This window comes from Callithrix jacchus, chromosome 12, assembly GCF_049354715.1.
Source record: "Callithrix jacchus isolate 240 chromosome 12, calJac240_pri, whole genome shotgun sequence".
NCBI lineage: Eukaryota > Metazoa > Chordata > Mammalia > Primates > Cebidae > Callithrix > Callithrix jacchus.
Window position 1 is genome coordinate 55,304,329 of NC_133513.1, and position 15,516 is coordinate 55,319,844.

The 15,516-nt window shown below is 39.3% G+C and overlaps 1 protein-coding gene across 17 annotated transcripts in view; it reads right to left on the reverse strand.

Annotated features, from left to right (window-relative positions):
* KAT6B (lysine acetyltransferase 6B) overlaps window positions 1-15,516 on the reverse strand; it is a 208,091-nt gene that overhangs the window by 179,357 nt on the left and 13,218 nt on the right. For 9 of the 17 annotated variants that reach the window (XM_078345539.1, XM_078345536.1, XM_035267890.3 and 6 more), the window contains exons 2-3: window positions 13,150-13,219; window positions 8,411-9,289 (exon numbers count right to left, since the gene is read on the reverse strand). In XM_078345539.1, coding sequence (XP_078201665.1) covers window positions 8,411-9,031 — 621 coding nt within the window. In that variant the 5' untranslated portion in view covers window positions 9,032-9,289; window positions 13,150-13,219. The remainder of the gene's footprint in view (window positions 1-8,410; window positions 9,290-13,149; window positions 13,220-15,516) is intronic. The other 8 variants (XM_078345540.1, XM_035267893.3, XM_035267898.3 and 5 more) reach the window with 1 other exon arrangement.

Consider the following 15,516-nt stretch of genomic DNA (forward strand, 5'->3'; position numbering starts at 1 on the left):
ACCTTCATTTTTGAGAAACATTAAAATGTACCGTTTGTTTAAAAATGTTTGAAGAGAAAGGATGAATAAAATCTTTGTCATTTAAGACAAAATCAAAATAAATCAGCAAATAGTACTCAACTGTTAAATAACTTCAAAGCTAGAGAATACAGATTTTCTTAGCATTGAAAGTATCACAGATGTAGCTGGGAATACAAGAGTAACTCCTGAAAGCTGCTAATCATTCAGGACAGGATCATGTGTTGCAGTGAAGTATCACAAGTATCAAACATATCCAAGATCCAAAGAGTTAAAAGACTGTTTAACATTCATTTGAACAATCAAAAATCCTTTTGACATAATGTTTCTACTTTACCTGAAGCCCATTTCATTAGAAGTCTAGACAAGTCCCATCTTGATAAAAGCTCAAAAGTGGAACACACTGTCATGCCTCAGGGTACAATAGAAAGACTCATTCACTCTTCATTTTATCTTTCCCTTGACCCAACTAACTAGTTTGAGACAATCCGTGTGCTCTCTCAACAATGTCTGAACAACTGGTACTACCCGCTCACAAAAGCAGTCCTCAGACACTGCTATTCTGAAGAACTTCTGAAGCTTAATTATAAGAAGAACATGAACTGCTTTTTATTTCCTTCCATGACCCTGAAACAGCAAGTATTTGATCCACCTAGTCTTTCACATTACAATAGGTTTCTGTCTGACTTTAGTCATTCCTAAAGTGACTTTATCCATACCAATTCCAAAATGCAGGTGATTCTGAATATATTTTACTGTATATAGAGATTTATTCGATTTTCAGTTAAATATACATAATCAAGCACTCGTTGAGAAAGATGACATCTGCAACACAAAGGACACCAATTCAAAGGAAAACTAAGAAGGTCAACAGAGAGGAGGACATTTGGGCTCTATAATTAGCAGATAAAAAATATACACATTTCTGCCAAGAAAGATCCAGAGTCGCCTGAGACTATGAACAATTCCCCTAGGGCTGAGAGACTTCTGGAAGCCTGCCACATCAAAGAACAATATGAACTAACGAATGGTCCTTCATAAAAGTACAGGCTATTGGAAAAGTCCCAGAACAGATGAGGAGGGTCTACTCTAGGGCAGGGATAAGGGGACTGGCTAAGAAGAACAGAACGGAGAAAACAGAAGAAAGGAAAATCTAAAAATAAAGTTATCTAATTCATGGCATCTATACAACACAAGAAACTGCTGAGGATATAAATTTATCTTCTATTTACAGAAATATTTAATAACATTGCCAAAAACCCTAACGAAGTATCTCTCTAAAAGGGGCAGGAGAAATAGAATGAAAAACTGAACAAGCCAAGACCACACACAACATGTCCTACATTTGTCTTTCAACTGCATTTCTGATCATCTGAACTCCTTTTAAAAATCATTTTTTTTCTTATTGACAGTAATGATATTGATAGTATCACTGTTTTTGTAATTATGTTTGAAGGTTTTTGGAAGATTCTAATACAATTATTTCTCCAAGAGAAAAACATCCAAAGCCCTACTTGATACTGAAAGTGTCCCAACTTCCAACTATGATGCCAATGTTGGAATGAGAATTCCCACATTATGTACTACACTGGAAATAGACCAAGATTTGACACTTAATAAATTTTATGGAGACATTCTCACTAAAGTGAAATACCAAAGAATTTATTTTAAAATGGAACTAAACTGATTTTATAAAAATGCTAAAGCTCAAACATTCAAATGGAACCTTAATGCTCCAAAGTGCACAGTGATAACAGAAGTCTCTCTTCTAATATATGACTTTCCAGCTGGGCGCGGTGGCTCACGCCTATAATCCCAGCACTTTGGGAGGCCGAGGTGGGTGGATCACCTGAGGTCAGGAGTTCAAGACCAGCCTGGCCATCACAGTGAAACCCCATCCTTAAAAAAAAAAAAAAATATATATATATATATATATGACTTTCTGGCCAGCCCGGATATGGTGGCTCACACCTGTAATCCCAGCACTTTGGGAGGCAGAGGTGGGCAGATCACCTGAGTTCAGAGTTCAAGACCAGCCTTTCCAACATGGAGAAACCCCACCTCTACTAAAAATACAAAATTAGCCAGGTGTGGTGGCTCATGCCTGTAATCCCAACTACTCGGGAGGCTGAAGCAGGAAAATCGCTTGAATCTGGAGATCGTGCCATTGCACTCCAGCATGGGCAAGAAGAACAAAACTCTGTCTCAGAAGAAAGAAAAAAAAAAGAATATTTGACTTTCCAAAGTCCTCATAATCTGACCTAATTGAGCTTTACTACTTTTAATGAGAAACACTAATACTATCCTTTAGGAGCTCCCTCACCAAGTCAAAGATAACAAGTTTTATCTTCTGTGGTTTAACTCATTTCCATATCACCTCACCAAGAGAGCTTTCTTAAATAAATACAAAGAATGTATGTTAAGGAGCCAGTGTGGTAATATCCAATTTGAATTCTAGACTATCAGAAGATGTGCAATTACATTTCAGAAGGAAGGAGCCCTTATATTTTAACTTGCACTGTATTCCTCCTAGCAGTCATGCATCGGAATGATGATGATGTTAAATCTAATTAGACGGAGACTTACTACTTTCTCTACTGCCTTTCCATATTGCGAATATTATAAATAGTATCTACTTTAAAAACTGCAATAAGCTTATTGCAACTACCAAATTTAAAATGATGGATGGAAATCTATTTGTTGGGGCAAAACTGCTTCTAATCATTTGAAGAACTGGAAGAGATACTTTTACTGTTAATAAAAAGCCACCACTGTTGACCAGTGTTACTGCCCCGTGGTAAAGAGCTCTGGAGTCAGACTGTCTTGGCGGAATCTTGGCTTCACCACTCACTAGCTCTATCAGTGACCTTGGGCAAATCACTCAAGCTTTCAGCCTCATTTTTTCACCTGTAAAATAAGGGTAATAATCAACCTCCCTTGCAGTTATTGTGATGAGTCAAAAAGATAATAAATGTAAAGTACTTGGAATAGCGCCAGCATTTAACAGTTACAAAATGTTAGTTATTATTTTTACTATTTTTATTTGGTTTTACATTTAATGTAACTGCTCAAAAAAGTAACCAGAATAACAGTTTCTTTGAAAGTCATGGCTGGGTGCAGTGGCTCACACCTGTAATCCCAGCACTTTGGGAGTCTGAGGTAGGTAGGGATCGCTTGAGGTCACGAGTTTGAGACTAGCCTGGCCAACATGGTGAAACCTCATTTCTACTAAAAATACAAAAATTAACTGGGCATGGTGGTACATGCCTGCAATCCCAGCTATGTGGGAGGTTGAGGTGGGAGAATCACTTGAACCAGGGGGCAGAGGTTGCAGTGAGCCAAGATAGCACCACTGCACTCCAGCCTGGGCAACAAAGCGAGATTCCATCTCAAAAAAACAAAAGTCATTACTTAGTCTGGGCATGTGGTGTGGTAGCTCACATCTATAATCCCAGCACTGTGGGAGGCTAAGGCAAGCAGATCACTTGAGGCCAGGAGTTCGAGACCTAGCCTGGACAACATTAATGAAACCCCATCTCTACTAAAAATAAAAAAATTAGCCAGGTGGGGTGGCACATACCTGTAATCCCAGCTACTCTAAAGTCTGAGGCACAAGAATTGTTTGAACCTGGGAGGCTGAGGTTGCAGTGAGCCAAGATCATGCTACTGCACTCCAGCCTGGGGGACAGAGAGACACTCTATCTCAAAAAGAAAAAAGGCATTAGTTGACTAAACTGTAATTGAGATCACTCCATTTCGGAACTGTTTTCATTTATATCATAAATTTCCTCCCACAATGCAATGCAAACTCTATGACTTATAGAGCACATCAAGAACAACGGGCCCAGCACGGTGGCTCACACCTGTAATCCCAGCACCTTGGGAGGTGGAGAAAGGCGGATTACAAGGTCAGGAGATAGAGGCCATCCTGGCTAACACAGTGAAACCCTGTCCCTACTAAAAATACAAAAAATTAGCCAGGCATGGTAGCCAGTATCTGTAGTCCAAGCTAGTCAAGAGCCTAAGGCAGGAGAATCGCGTGAACCCAGGAGGCAGAGGTTGCAGTGAGCCATAATCCCGCCACTGCACTCGAGCCTGGGTGATAAGAGAAAGAAACTACATCTCAAAAAGAAAAAGAGAAAAATGTGAATACACACATGACTTTACATTCTATTTCAGGGGATTTGTGGAATATCTACCCAAGCTCATTTGTGGATCCCAGGCTAAGAATTTCTATTATATTTACTTGGTGAGTTTACATGATTTTAAACAATTTACCACTTTTAATCTCAAAGGGTAACGTATTATGATGTAATTTTATCACATTTTTTAAGAAAAATGCTTTTTTTTTTTTGAGACAGAGTTTCACTCTGTCCCCAGGCAGAAGTGCAGTGGTGCGATCTTGGCTAACTGCAACCTCTGCCTTTGGGGTTCAAGTGATTCTCCTGCCTCAGCCTCCCAAGTAGTTGGGACTACAGGCAGGTGCCACCACACCTGGCTAATTTTTTATATTTTTAGTAGAGACGGGGTTTCACATGTTGACCAGGATGTTCTCAATCTTCTGACCTTGTGACCCACCTGCCTCAGCCTCCCAAACTGCTGGGATTACAGGCGTGAACCACCGCGCCCAGCCAAAAATGCTATTAAAGAATACAAACATGTTACCAAATTTGTTTGAACTGATTTTTATTTATTTCCATTTTTTAAGAATCAAATGATAATAGAATTAGCCTCCAAATTTCAATAAGTAAAAATTCTAGAAAACATTTCTCAGCTTTACTCATTATAGCACGATGCTAACTAGACCATTTAAAGATCAGCATCATAAATAGAGCAGTAATAATTGCCTGCTAAGCAATAAATTACTCTACTCTCAATCTTAAGACACTTTCAGACATGAATTTTCCTTTAGACTAAAAATACTTCTGTACAGATGCTCCCTGAAAAAAATATGATAAGGTTAGCAAGAAATGATAAGCAAGGTTAAAGCAAAAGATCAGAAGGGACTGTGGAAAATTTGTACTGACTCCTCTATCACAAGTAAAATTATCCCTGAATCACAAAATTATTGAAACATACTATTAAATTGCCTAAAGCTGCCTGAATTAGTCCATGTACCTGATCATTATAAGACCTTAACATACCTTAAGGTAGTATACATATTTTAAAAAACAGAGATATCCAAATCCATCAAGAAATGGCTCTACAGTCCCTTAAGGAATTTCTTCATAGTATAAGCTTTTATAAAGATATTTAATTAAGGCTGAGTCCAGTGGCTCACGCCTATAATCCCAGCACTTTGGGAGGCTGAGGCGGGTGGATCACCAGGTCAGAAAATCAAGACCATCCTGGCCAACATGGTGAAACCCTGTCTCTATTAAAATACAAAAAATTAGCTGGGTATGGTAGCACATGCCTGTAGTCCCAGCTACTAGGGTGGCTGAGTCAGGAGAATCGCTTGAACCTGGGAGGTAGAGGTTGCAGTGAGCCGAGATCACGCCACTGCACTCCAGCCTGGCAACAGAGCAAGACTCTGTACCCGCCCCCCCACCAAAAAAACTGTTTTATAATTAAAAACAGAGGTGCCTGATTTGGCTATGTCAGATACATGAATTAGGATTTAAGTCACTTTTTGTATTTTCTTTAAACAAATGTTATTAAGAAGAAAATTTCGTAAGTGTACTTCTCTCTTTATGGCCACATTCTCTCACAGAGAACTAAAGATTGGTTACACAAACACAACCACCACCTAAGGATCAAATAAATCCTTTTGATCCAAAAGACTAATGAAACAAAAATGCAGTTAAGAAATAAAAGTGTTGGCCATGCACAGTGGCTCATGGCTGTAATCCCAGCATCTTGGGAGGCCAGGGTGGGAGGATGTCTTCAGTCCAGGGGTTGGAGACCAGCCTGGGCAACATGGTGAAACCTCATCTTTACAAAAAGTACAAAAATTACCTAGGCATGGTGGTATACACCTATAGTCCCAGCTACTTGGGAGGCTGAGGTGAGAGGATCACTTGAACCCAGGAGGCAGAGGTTGCAGTGAGCCGAGGTGGTGCCACTGCACTCCAGGCCTTTTAGATCAGCCCACAGACAAACTACCTGGTCTTATCTAATTTATAGGACCAAGTGGTTTGCCTTTCCATGGGCTGATTTAAAGTTCACATGCTTTAGATGGGCCTCTACCAGCTAAAGCACTGAGGAAAACAGGTTCCATTTCAAGGGTTCATGGTATCCAAAGAAGAGGAGCATAACTTTTCCTAACACATGTGTTTCAATTGTTTCTTAACTGTACTTAGCCCAGGCAACATGGCAAAACCCCATCTCTACAAAAAATTTTAAAACTTAGCTGGGCATGGTGGCGTACACCTATAGCCCCAGTTACTTGGGAGGATCACTTGATTCCAAAAGGTCAAGGCTGCAGTAAGCCATAAGATAAAACCACCTTTTATTTCTTCCTTTCTTTATCTTTGAGACAGGATCTCTCTCTGTCACCCAGGCTAGGGTACAATCAAGGCTCATTGCAGCCTCTACCTCCTGTGCTCAAGTGATCCTCCCACCTCAGCCTCCTGAGTAGCTGGGACTACAGATGTGCATCACGAAACCTGGCTAATTTTTTGTAGAGACGGAGGTCTCACTATGTTGCCTAGGCTAGTCTTGAATTCCTGGGCTCAAGCAATCCTCCCACCCTGGCCTCCCAAGGAGCTGGGATTACAAGCAGGAGCCACCCCACCCAGCCAAAACCACGTTTTTCTATCAACAATTAATGTTTTATAACATGTATTAATAAAATTAACTGGTATCAATGTATTTGCTCACCCAAAAGACAGAGAACAAACCCCAAAACTGGACAGGGACTATAAATAACTTTCTGCTGCTCTACTTTGTTTTTAGTTTAGTAATTAAATACAGCAGCTTTGAAACAAAACAAAGAAAAATCCTACTCAACCAAAGACTTAAAGTGGTAGCAGTAATGCAGAGAGAATTCTGTCATATATTTGTAAATACTATAGAAAAAATAAGGCCCAAGAAATCAGAGTATTTTAAAAAGATACTGTATGAGACAAAATAAACATTCACCTACAACACAGAGAAGTGGACAATAAAAAATGACTTTAAATTGAAACAAGGGATTTAGGTCACATATTAAAATAACTGTTAAATGCATAGATTATCACCATTAAAATAAGAAGTCTGAAGGCTGGGAGTGGTGGCTCATGCCTGTAATCCAGCACTTTGGGAGGCTGAGGCAGACGGATCACAAGGTCAAGAGATCAAGACCATCTTGGTCAACATGGTGAAACCCTGTCTCTACTAAAAATATAAAAATTAGCTGGGCATGGTGGCGCATGCCTGTAGTCTCAGCTATTCGGAGGGCCGAGGCAGGAGAACCGCTTGAACCCGGAGGCAGAGGTTGCAATGAGCCAAGATCACGCCACTGCACTCCAGCCTGGTGACAGAGCAAGACTCTGTCTCAAAAAAAAAAAAAAAAAAAGAAGTCTGGCCAGGCCTGGTAGCTCACACCTGTAATCCCCCACCACTTTGGGAGGCCAAGGCAGGAGAATCAGTTGAGGTCAGGAGTTCCAGGCCAGCCTGGCCAAGATGGTGAAACCCTGTCTCTACTAAAAATACAGAAATTAGCCAGACGTGGTGGTGGGCACCTATAATTCCAGCTACTCGGGAGGCAGGAGAATCGCTTGAAGCTGGAAGGTAAAGATTGCAGTGAGCCAAGATCAAGCCATTGTGCTCCAACCTGGGCGACAGAGCAAGACTCTGACTCAAAAAAAAGAAAAAGAAGATAAAAAGTCTATGGAGTCTACTTTGAAAAACAGTAACAAGGAGAAAAATATAGGATGGCCTTTCTTACATTTCTGAAATATATATGACCCTGCCTGGGGGAAGGAAGATTAATGCTATCCTTCCTGGTCCCTTCAGGCACCAACCAATTAGCAAAATTAGGGCTTAAAAACAAACCACATGATTGTTCCATTAAATTCTTGGCCAATCTATGAGGAAATCCTCAACACAATGCAATACAATAAACCCCATCTCTTCTAAAAATACAAACAAATTAGCTGGGCATGGTGGTGCGTGCCTGTAATCCCAGCTACTCGGAAGGCTCAGGCAGGAGAATTGCCTGAACCCAGGAGGCGGAGGTTGCGGTGAGCCAAGATCAAGCCATTGCACTCCAGCCTGGGTAACAAGAGTGAAACTCTGTCTCAAAAAAAATAAATAATAAAATAAAATAAAATACAAAAGCCTGCTCTAAGGCAAAACATTCAATTTTATCAAACTTTGCTGGGAACTTTTATCCACACAAAACTTAAGTGAAACTGTAAAAGACAAAAGGACAGTAGTGAGAATGCATGAACATTGCTCCTTCACTTACCTGGTCTTTCTCATGGGGTAGAAGGCTGACAGGTGGGAGCGAGGATGGGAAAGCACTGGGATACTGAGGCGCCCCTTTGCCATCTAAGCTCCCATAATTGACCCTGTACTGCGGTCCATCTTTCAGTAACCTCCCATTGTTCACAGCGCGTTTGGCTCCCAGTCGCAGGCGCTGCTGAAAGGCTGGGTTGTTGGTGGTGCTTGTGAGATCACTTTGACTTCTGAGATACTTCTCTATGTTCTTCAGGGAGGAGCCATTTGGCTCCTCAAGTCCTTCAATTGCTCTCCTTAAAAGTTTATTCCAATCCACATTGCGGAGATCATTACATGATCCTCTAGACCCCTTGGTTGACTTAGGAAAAGTGCCTGGTTTAACTGATGAAAAGCGCCCAGGGTTGTCTGGGTCCTTATAGGAGGCAAGGCCTTTATTGGTGACTTTGAGAACTGAGCCATCCTGAACACTGAGTTCCAGCTGTTCAGAGACTGTCTTCTTATCCAACCCATGGGAAGTACTGACGGCATGGCAGATTCTCTCTTCAGAGGGCCTTTGCTTTTGCTTTTTTATTTTCTGTATAGCTTCAAGAATCCACTCTGTATAAAGTGGGTTTGCAAGTTTTACCATGGTTGACAAATGACTTCTTCAACACAAAAGTTACCCATAGAGGTTCTCTTTGTATTCAACAGAACTTGCACATTTGAAAGTCATTTACAATTCAACAAATGGACAGAGTATTCCACACTGTATTAAGCAACATCTTTCAAACATCCATCCTTAAGAGATTCAAAAGCAGACAAACAGGCAATGTTGAGGGTTGTCTTATTTTACCAACAGGAAAGACTGCATTCAGGTGAAGAACATCTTTAACTGGGAAATCAAGACCTTAAAGGATAAAAAGAGGGGAAAGATTCTTAATAATGAAACTTACACAAATAAACTAAAAGATTCTTTAGCATTACTTTTGCAGACACAGAATGACCACAGAAGCACTGACAGGCAGGTATTACATAACACAGCCACAGTGACTATATTTTTCAACAAGAAATTGGGTCACAGTCTGAGAAGGAATTGTTTTTAGAATTTTTTCACTTCTTATATGAAGTTATTTATGGGGCACAATCACATCTAAATTATACATTTAAGTATCTTTATTGAAATTAACAAAATTATATAAAAGTGGTTCAAGGTATATGTCTGCCATAAACACAAAATACACATCAAAGAATAAGTCTATGATACAAAAAATCTGATGAAAATACATTAAACTCATTTCAAGAAATCTTTAAAAAGAGTAAATAATCCTGCTTTCAGCTAGATATTGTATTTCCCAAGTCTCACACATAAAAAAACTTCCCATCTAGCTACTTCTATAGAATCATATCCCCTATCCCTTTAACAAAGGGTCTATGACAGCCTCTAACCCATATGTTGGAAAACTGAAACTAATATAGTAACATAACCCTTCACTTTTAAGTAGTAGAACATTCTAGTTATCTTAATACCCTGTTAGCTCATTAAATAGCTCAATACGAGAAAGGTATATACAAATCTGATTCCAGATGGACAGTGGTATTTGTTCCAAGAGATGCCTGGTATATACAAAAACCACCCTAGATCTCCAATCTGGTATTAAGTACATCTACAAAGAGCCTACCAAGAAAAAGAGTCTTGGCCTGGGAAATGAGCCAAACCTGAGCTCTAATCTTGCTCACCAATGATAACATCCACTTCTAAATTCTTTTTATAGTTTAAAGTGTACAGAGTGTGCTCATATGTAACTTGTCACTTAAACTCCAGGACAACTCTGTGGGTAAACTGAGGCTCAGGAGAAGATGGAATTTACCCAAGGTAAGAATCAATAACAGATTTAAGACTCAAACACCATTAATTCTTATTAATTCTTTTGTTGTTGTTGTTGTTGTTGTTGTTGAGATAGAGTCTTGCTCTGTCACCCAGGCTGGAATGCAGTAGTGCAATCTCAGCTCACTGCAATCTCTGCCTCCTGGGTTCAAGCGATTCTCCTGCCTCAGCCTCCCAAGTAGCTGAGATTACAGGCATGTGCCACCACGCCCAGCTAATTTTTGTATTTTTAGTAGAGATGGAATTTTGCCATTTTGACCAGGCTGATCTCAAACTCCTGACCTCATGTGATCCTCCTGTCTCAGCCTCTCAAAGTGCTAGAGTTACAGGTGTTAGCCACTGCGCCCAGCCAATTCTAAAATGCAACTAAGTCCATCACTGTTCTTACCTGAGCCACAACTGCCTGCTCTAGCTAGTTCTGCCTTTGCAAAAAGACCAACATGGGCCTGAACCCACGCTCTACCACATGTCTAGTGAAAGAAACCCTGGGTAAGTAACTTAAGCTTCAGTCACTTTACTTGTAGGCAATACTGGTATATCTCTTACAGGATTATGGAGAAGATTAAATGAACAGATTATCTAATATTCAACATATAGTAGTTACCACTTTCAACAAATGCAACATCTACATACTTCAAACATTTTCTAATAAAATACAAAATTAAAGATATCGCTGGTTATGTATTTAGACAGAATATACCTAAAAGGAGAAAACTATCTTTCCTCAAAAACTTTAGCCAGATATACCGAAGAATATAGTATTTGCTCTCAGAGATCCTGGAATGTTGCTGAAAAACAATTGGATCATTGAACCATATGTTCAAATGGTACAGTTTTAAATGCCAACTCAAAATGCCACCTTGAAAGAGGCAGTTTAAACAAGATTGTTCCCTCTGTGATCAGTAAGCTGTAAATTCGCTCTATTCATTTTCCCCTCAGATTCAGAAACTTGGGGCTAAAGAGACCATAGAGGTCATCCAGTCCAACCTCTAGTTATCCAATAAAAGATCCCTGCCAAACAGATGGGCACTGAGTCTTCACATTTTTAAAATACTTCCAGTGATTGATAATTGGTCACTTTTTGAGGCAGCTCACCCCACTGTTGCACAGCTCTAGCTATATTTCTTGCTCAGCCAAGCAAAAATCTGACACCCCATAACTTCTACCCACTAGTCCTATTCCCTGGAACAATCCCAAGACAATTCTTAGTATTTATTCAATGACAGGCCTTCAGATGTCTGAAAACAAGTACCTTTTGAAAACCGCTAACCACCAAACCCCATGCTACCTCCAACCATACCTTAGACCACTCATATCCCAGTTCCTTAACCCTTCCACATATCACATGGTTTCAAAGCACCACCTTCTCTTGCTTGCTCACTAGTTTGGCTAATGGCCATCTTAAAATCAGACAGTTCAGGCAACCAATTATAAATGCAACCCAAATTACAGGAACTTCCTCAATACCCCTGCCACACAAGTGGCCATGCTGGGCATGCAGTCCAACTAAAACTCCCAGATCTTTTTTCAAAAAGTACTGTCAAGTTGAATCTTTCCACACCTTTCCTTGTGCAAATTGAAATGCTAGAATCTAAAGTTTATTACAGTTCAATTTCATCTAGCTGACTTAAGTCTATCTTCCAACCTGCTAAAGATTGTTTTGAATCTTGATTCTGTCATCTATGTCTTCTACAATCTAGTAAGTACTTTGTTTTGTGTCATTATATAAACCCTTGACAAAAATGTTAGACTTGGAACACAGTGTGATTAGGAATGAAATCACTGGCTTTTACAGTGCAACCACTTTCAGGATAGAACACAGGAACCATTCTGTGTCAGTAAGTTTAGAACAGGAAATTGATCTTTCCAAAGTAAAATGGTTTCAGGCAAAATTTCATTAGAAGACATTTCACTGTATCCAAGCAATTATTTAATCTTTCATCATTTATTCAGGATGAATCACAACTAATTTAATTTGACTGCACAAAATATAACTGCAGAAAGTAGAAGAGGTCACAGGAAAAGTATCCAATATTGCCAAGTTGCTTTTAGGTGTTTTGGTTACACAAGCAAATGAACACATATTAAAACAAAATGCATGGCTGGGCAAAGTGGCTCACCCCTGTAATCCCAGCATTTGGGGAGGCTGAGGCAGGTGGATCACCTGAGGTCAGGAGTTTGAGACCAGCCTGGCCAACATGGTGAAACCCCATCTGTACTAAAAATACAAAAAATTAGATGGAAGTGGTGGCACACGCCTGTAATCACAGCTACTCAGGAGGCTGAGGCAGGAGAACCACTTGAACCTGGGAGGCACAGGTTGCAGTGAGCCGAGATCGCACCACTGCACTCCACCCTGGGCAACAAGAGCAAAACTCCATCTCTAAAAAAAAAAAGCATTTCATAACTAATAGATACCCAAAATATACCTTCACTACATGCTTTTACCACAATCTTTTTTTTTCTTTTTTTTTTTTTTGAGACGGAGCCTTGCTCTTGTTGTCCAGGCTGAAGTACAATGACTGGATCTCGGTTCACTGCAACCTCCTCCGCCTCCCAGGTTCCAGCAATTCGCCTGCCTCAGCCTCCTGAGTAGCTGGGATTATAGGCACCCACCACCACCCCTGGCTAATTTTTGTATTTTTAGTAGAGATGAAGTTTTGCCATGTTGGTCAGGCTGGTCTCGAACTCCTAATCTGGTGATCCACCCACCTCAGCCTCCCAAAGTGCTGAGATTACAGGCATGAGCCACTGCACCCAGCCCACAATCTTTACCCACAATCATTTTTATCCATTAAACAATCATTTATATCCATTACCAACACATTTCAGTAAGACTGTCATTTTGTACCTTAAAAATGTAATAAAATAAGGGAAAGTACCAGAATTGGAACTTCAAACGTTTTAACAGCCCATGACAAAAATGGAGATTATCCAGGTCTTCAGGCAAATCTGCCAAAAGAAAAAAGGAAATGTTCATTTTGGACATAAGGAATTCCTTAAATTCAGCAACCATCCATGGATCTGCACAACCATTCAAGACAAACAGCTCCAAGGAGTTATCATACTACATTAGGTGTTATATTAATTATTTCAGACCACTGAAAGATTCTTATAAGCAAGGAACTTGAGATGGAAAATGAAGCCCCGAGGACCCAAGCCAAGTGCCTAAAGAAGTAAATTTCATCCTTAAGCCCAGACCTGTTCAAATTTTTAAAATCAGGTTTGTGATAGATTCCAAAGAAAGAATCTCATCATGGAAAAAAAACAAAAACAAAATCCACTACGACTCAAATAGCCAAACAGATATAACATTTACCTGAAAAAAAGATAAAGTCAAAAGTTGTTTTAAGGTCAGCATTCACTTTCTGGGCAGTATTCACTGTCCCAAAGGCCACCAGGGACCTAGGTGCTGAATGGACTATCTAGATATGACCAATAAGCTCACCTACAAGAAAGATGTACCAGTTTCCATAATAGCAAATATGTATTGACACAAGTCACACTTTAGAACAGCAGTGATTATTTTTACTTGAAAAGCAAAAAATAAATTTAAAAGAACTGTGAATAACTGCATTTTGATCTTACGTAAAACAATCAAGCCACCTTAGATCCTCCTTCTCCCCTCCCCCAGCCATGACACACACCCCAATCCTCAATTTAATCTCAAAATTAGCTCTCATCTGACACCAACCAACAGAGTTAATTAGGCCTAAGCAGATGTAACTCAGCAGCTCTTTGCTACAAGCAGAATCACAGTGTTTAAAAAAAATACACAGCCAGGAGAGGAACAAAATCAGAAGTCTCTTATCTGTAGCCAACTCTCAACTAAATACATGTATATTATCCACTTTGTATATTATCTACTACAAATTTTTTAATCTTAGGCTGATTGTTTCTAACATCCCACTGGCCCTACTGTAAATTGGTATAAGCAAGAGAACAGATTGAAAACCAATTTCATTTTAGCCTAAGCAGTATCTAACTGGAAAGACAAATCCACAGGAATAAAAAAAAAAAAAAAAATGCATAATTCATCAAAAGCCAAATAGAAATTTTTTTTTTCCTAATTCAGAATTATCCAAACCATTTCTCTTTTCAGAGCACTGGGATTTGTTTCATATGTAGATAGGACATTCTATCACAAGCTAAAACCCTAAAATCATTATTCTCTTTTCATTTTTTTCTATAAAAACTTGAAAGTTGGACTAAAGGGCTATCAAAAAGGTAGTAAATCATCCTAAATTAATTCTGGGGATTTATGCTACATTGAATTAAATTATTCTCTTTTCTAGGGCTGTGAATCATTTTATTTTTAACTACAAAATATCAGTAAATTATATGGTTGTAACATACAGTCTTATAATATAACACTATTTACATCATTCATTACAAATATTCTAAACATATCTAGAGAAATGCTTAGTCCAGCACTGAGCTTTTAGCTTCACTGGTATTACATAAACATCAACACTATTCAGAAACATTCATGTCAGCATAAGAACAGTCAAAATATCCTGGATCATAAGTATTATGCGAGGCCTCCACTAAGCTTTTACTAAAGCTGTGTGTGTTGTTTCAAAATCAATGTCATAACACTCAAGTCATGAGATTACCGATGAGCCAAAAAACAGTGGTAGAAAAAAAACAAAGATTAATAACAGAGTTTACACTTTTGTCATTCTGAGTTTTACTTGCTAACAGTTATTTTTCTCTCTTACTCTCATAAGCTCTTGGCTTTTTCTTTCTTTTTTTTTCCCCAAAGGGATCACTGTCGGAAAACCTGGATTTTTTCAAAGCCCATTGTGTAACTGAGTGAGCATCCACAAATCTTAGCAGTATCTTCTGAAACAGAACAGAACTATTCAGGGGAAGGGACCTTGACTTATTTTTCTATCAGCACCCAGCTCAGGTTATTGGCAGAGTTGCTCAAATAGTGTCCTTGGTTAACAAATATCTGCTGTCTGACAACATCAAACATCACCCATATGGTGTTGTTATCTTTCAAATCCTGGATGCATCTATTTCCTCTGAAATCAATGCTTCAGGCCCAAAACATGCGAACTGGGAGGTGAGGTTATAAATACTAATCAAAGAAAAACCAACAAATATTTAGCGAGATGATGTTCCCTGCATGCAGCCCTGTGGTAGGTACTATGGGGAATACAAAGCAAATCTGGAGACAGAACATGTAAGAGAAGCAATTAAGCACTAACAAAAGCAGGCCAGGGGCGGTGGTTCACATTAGT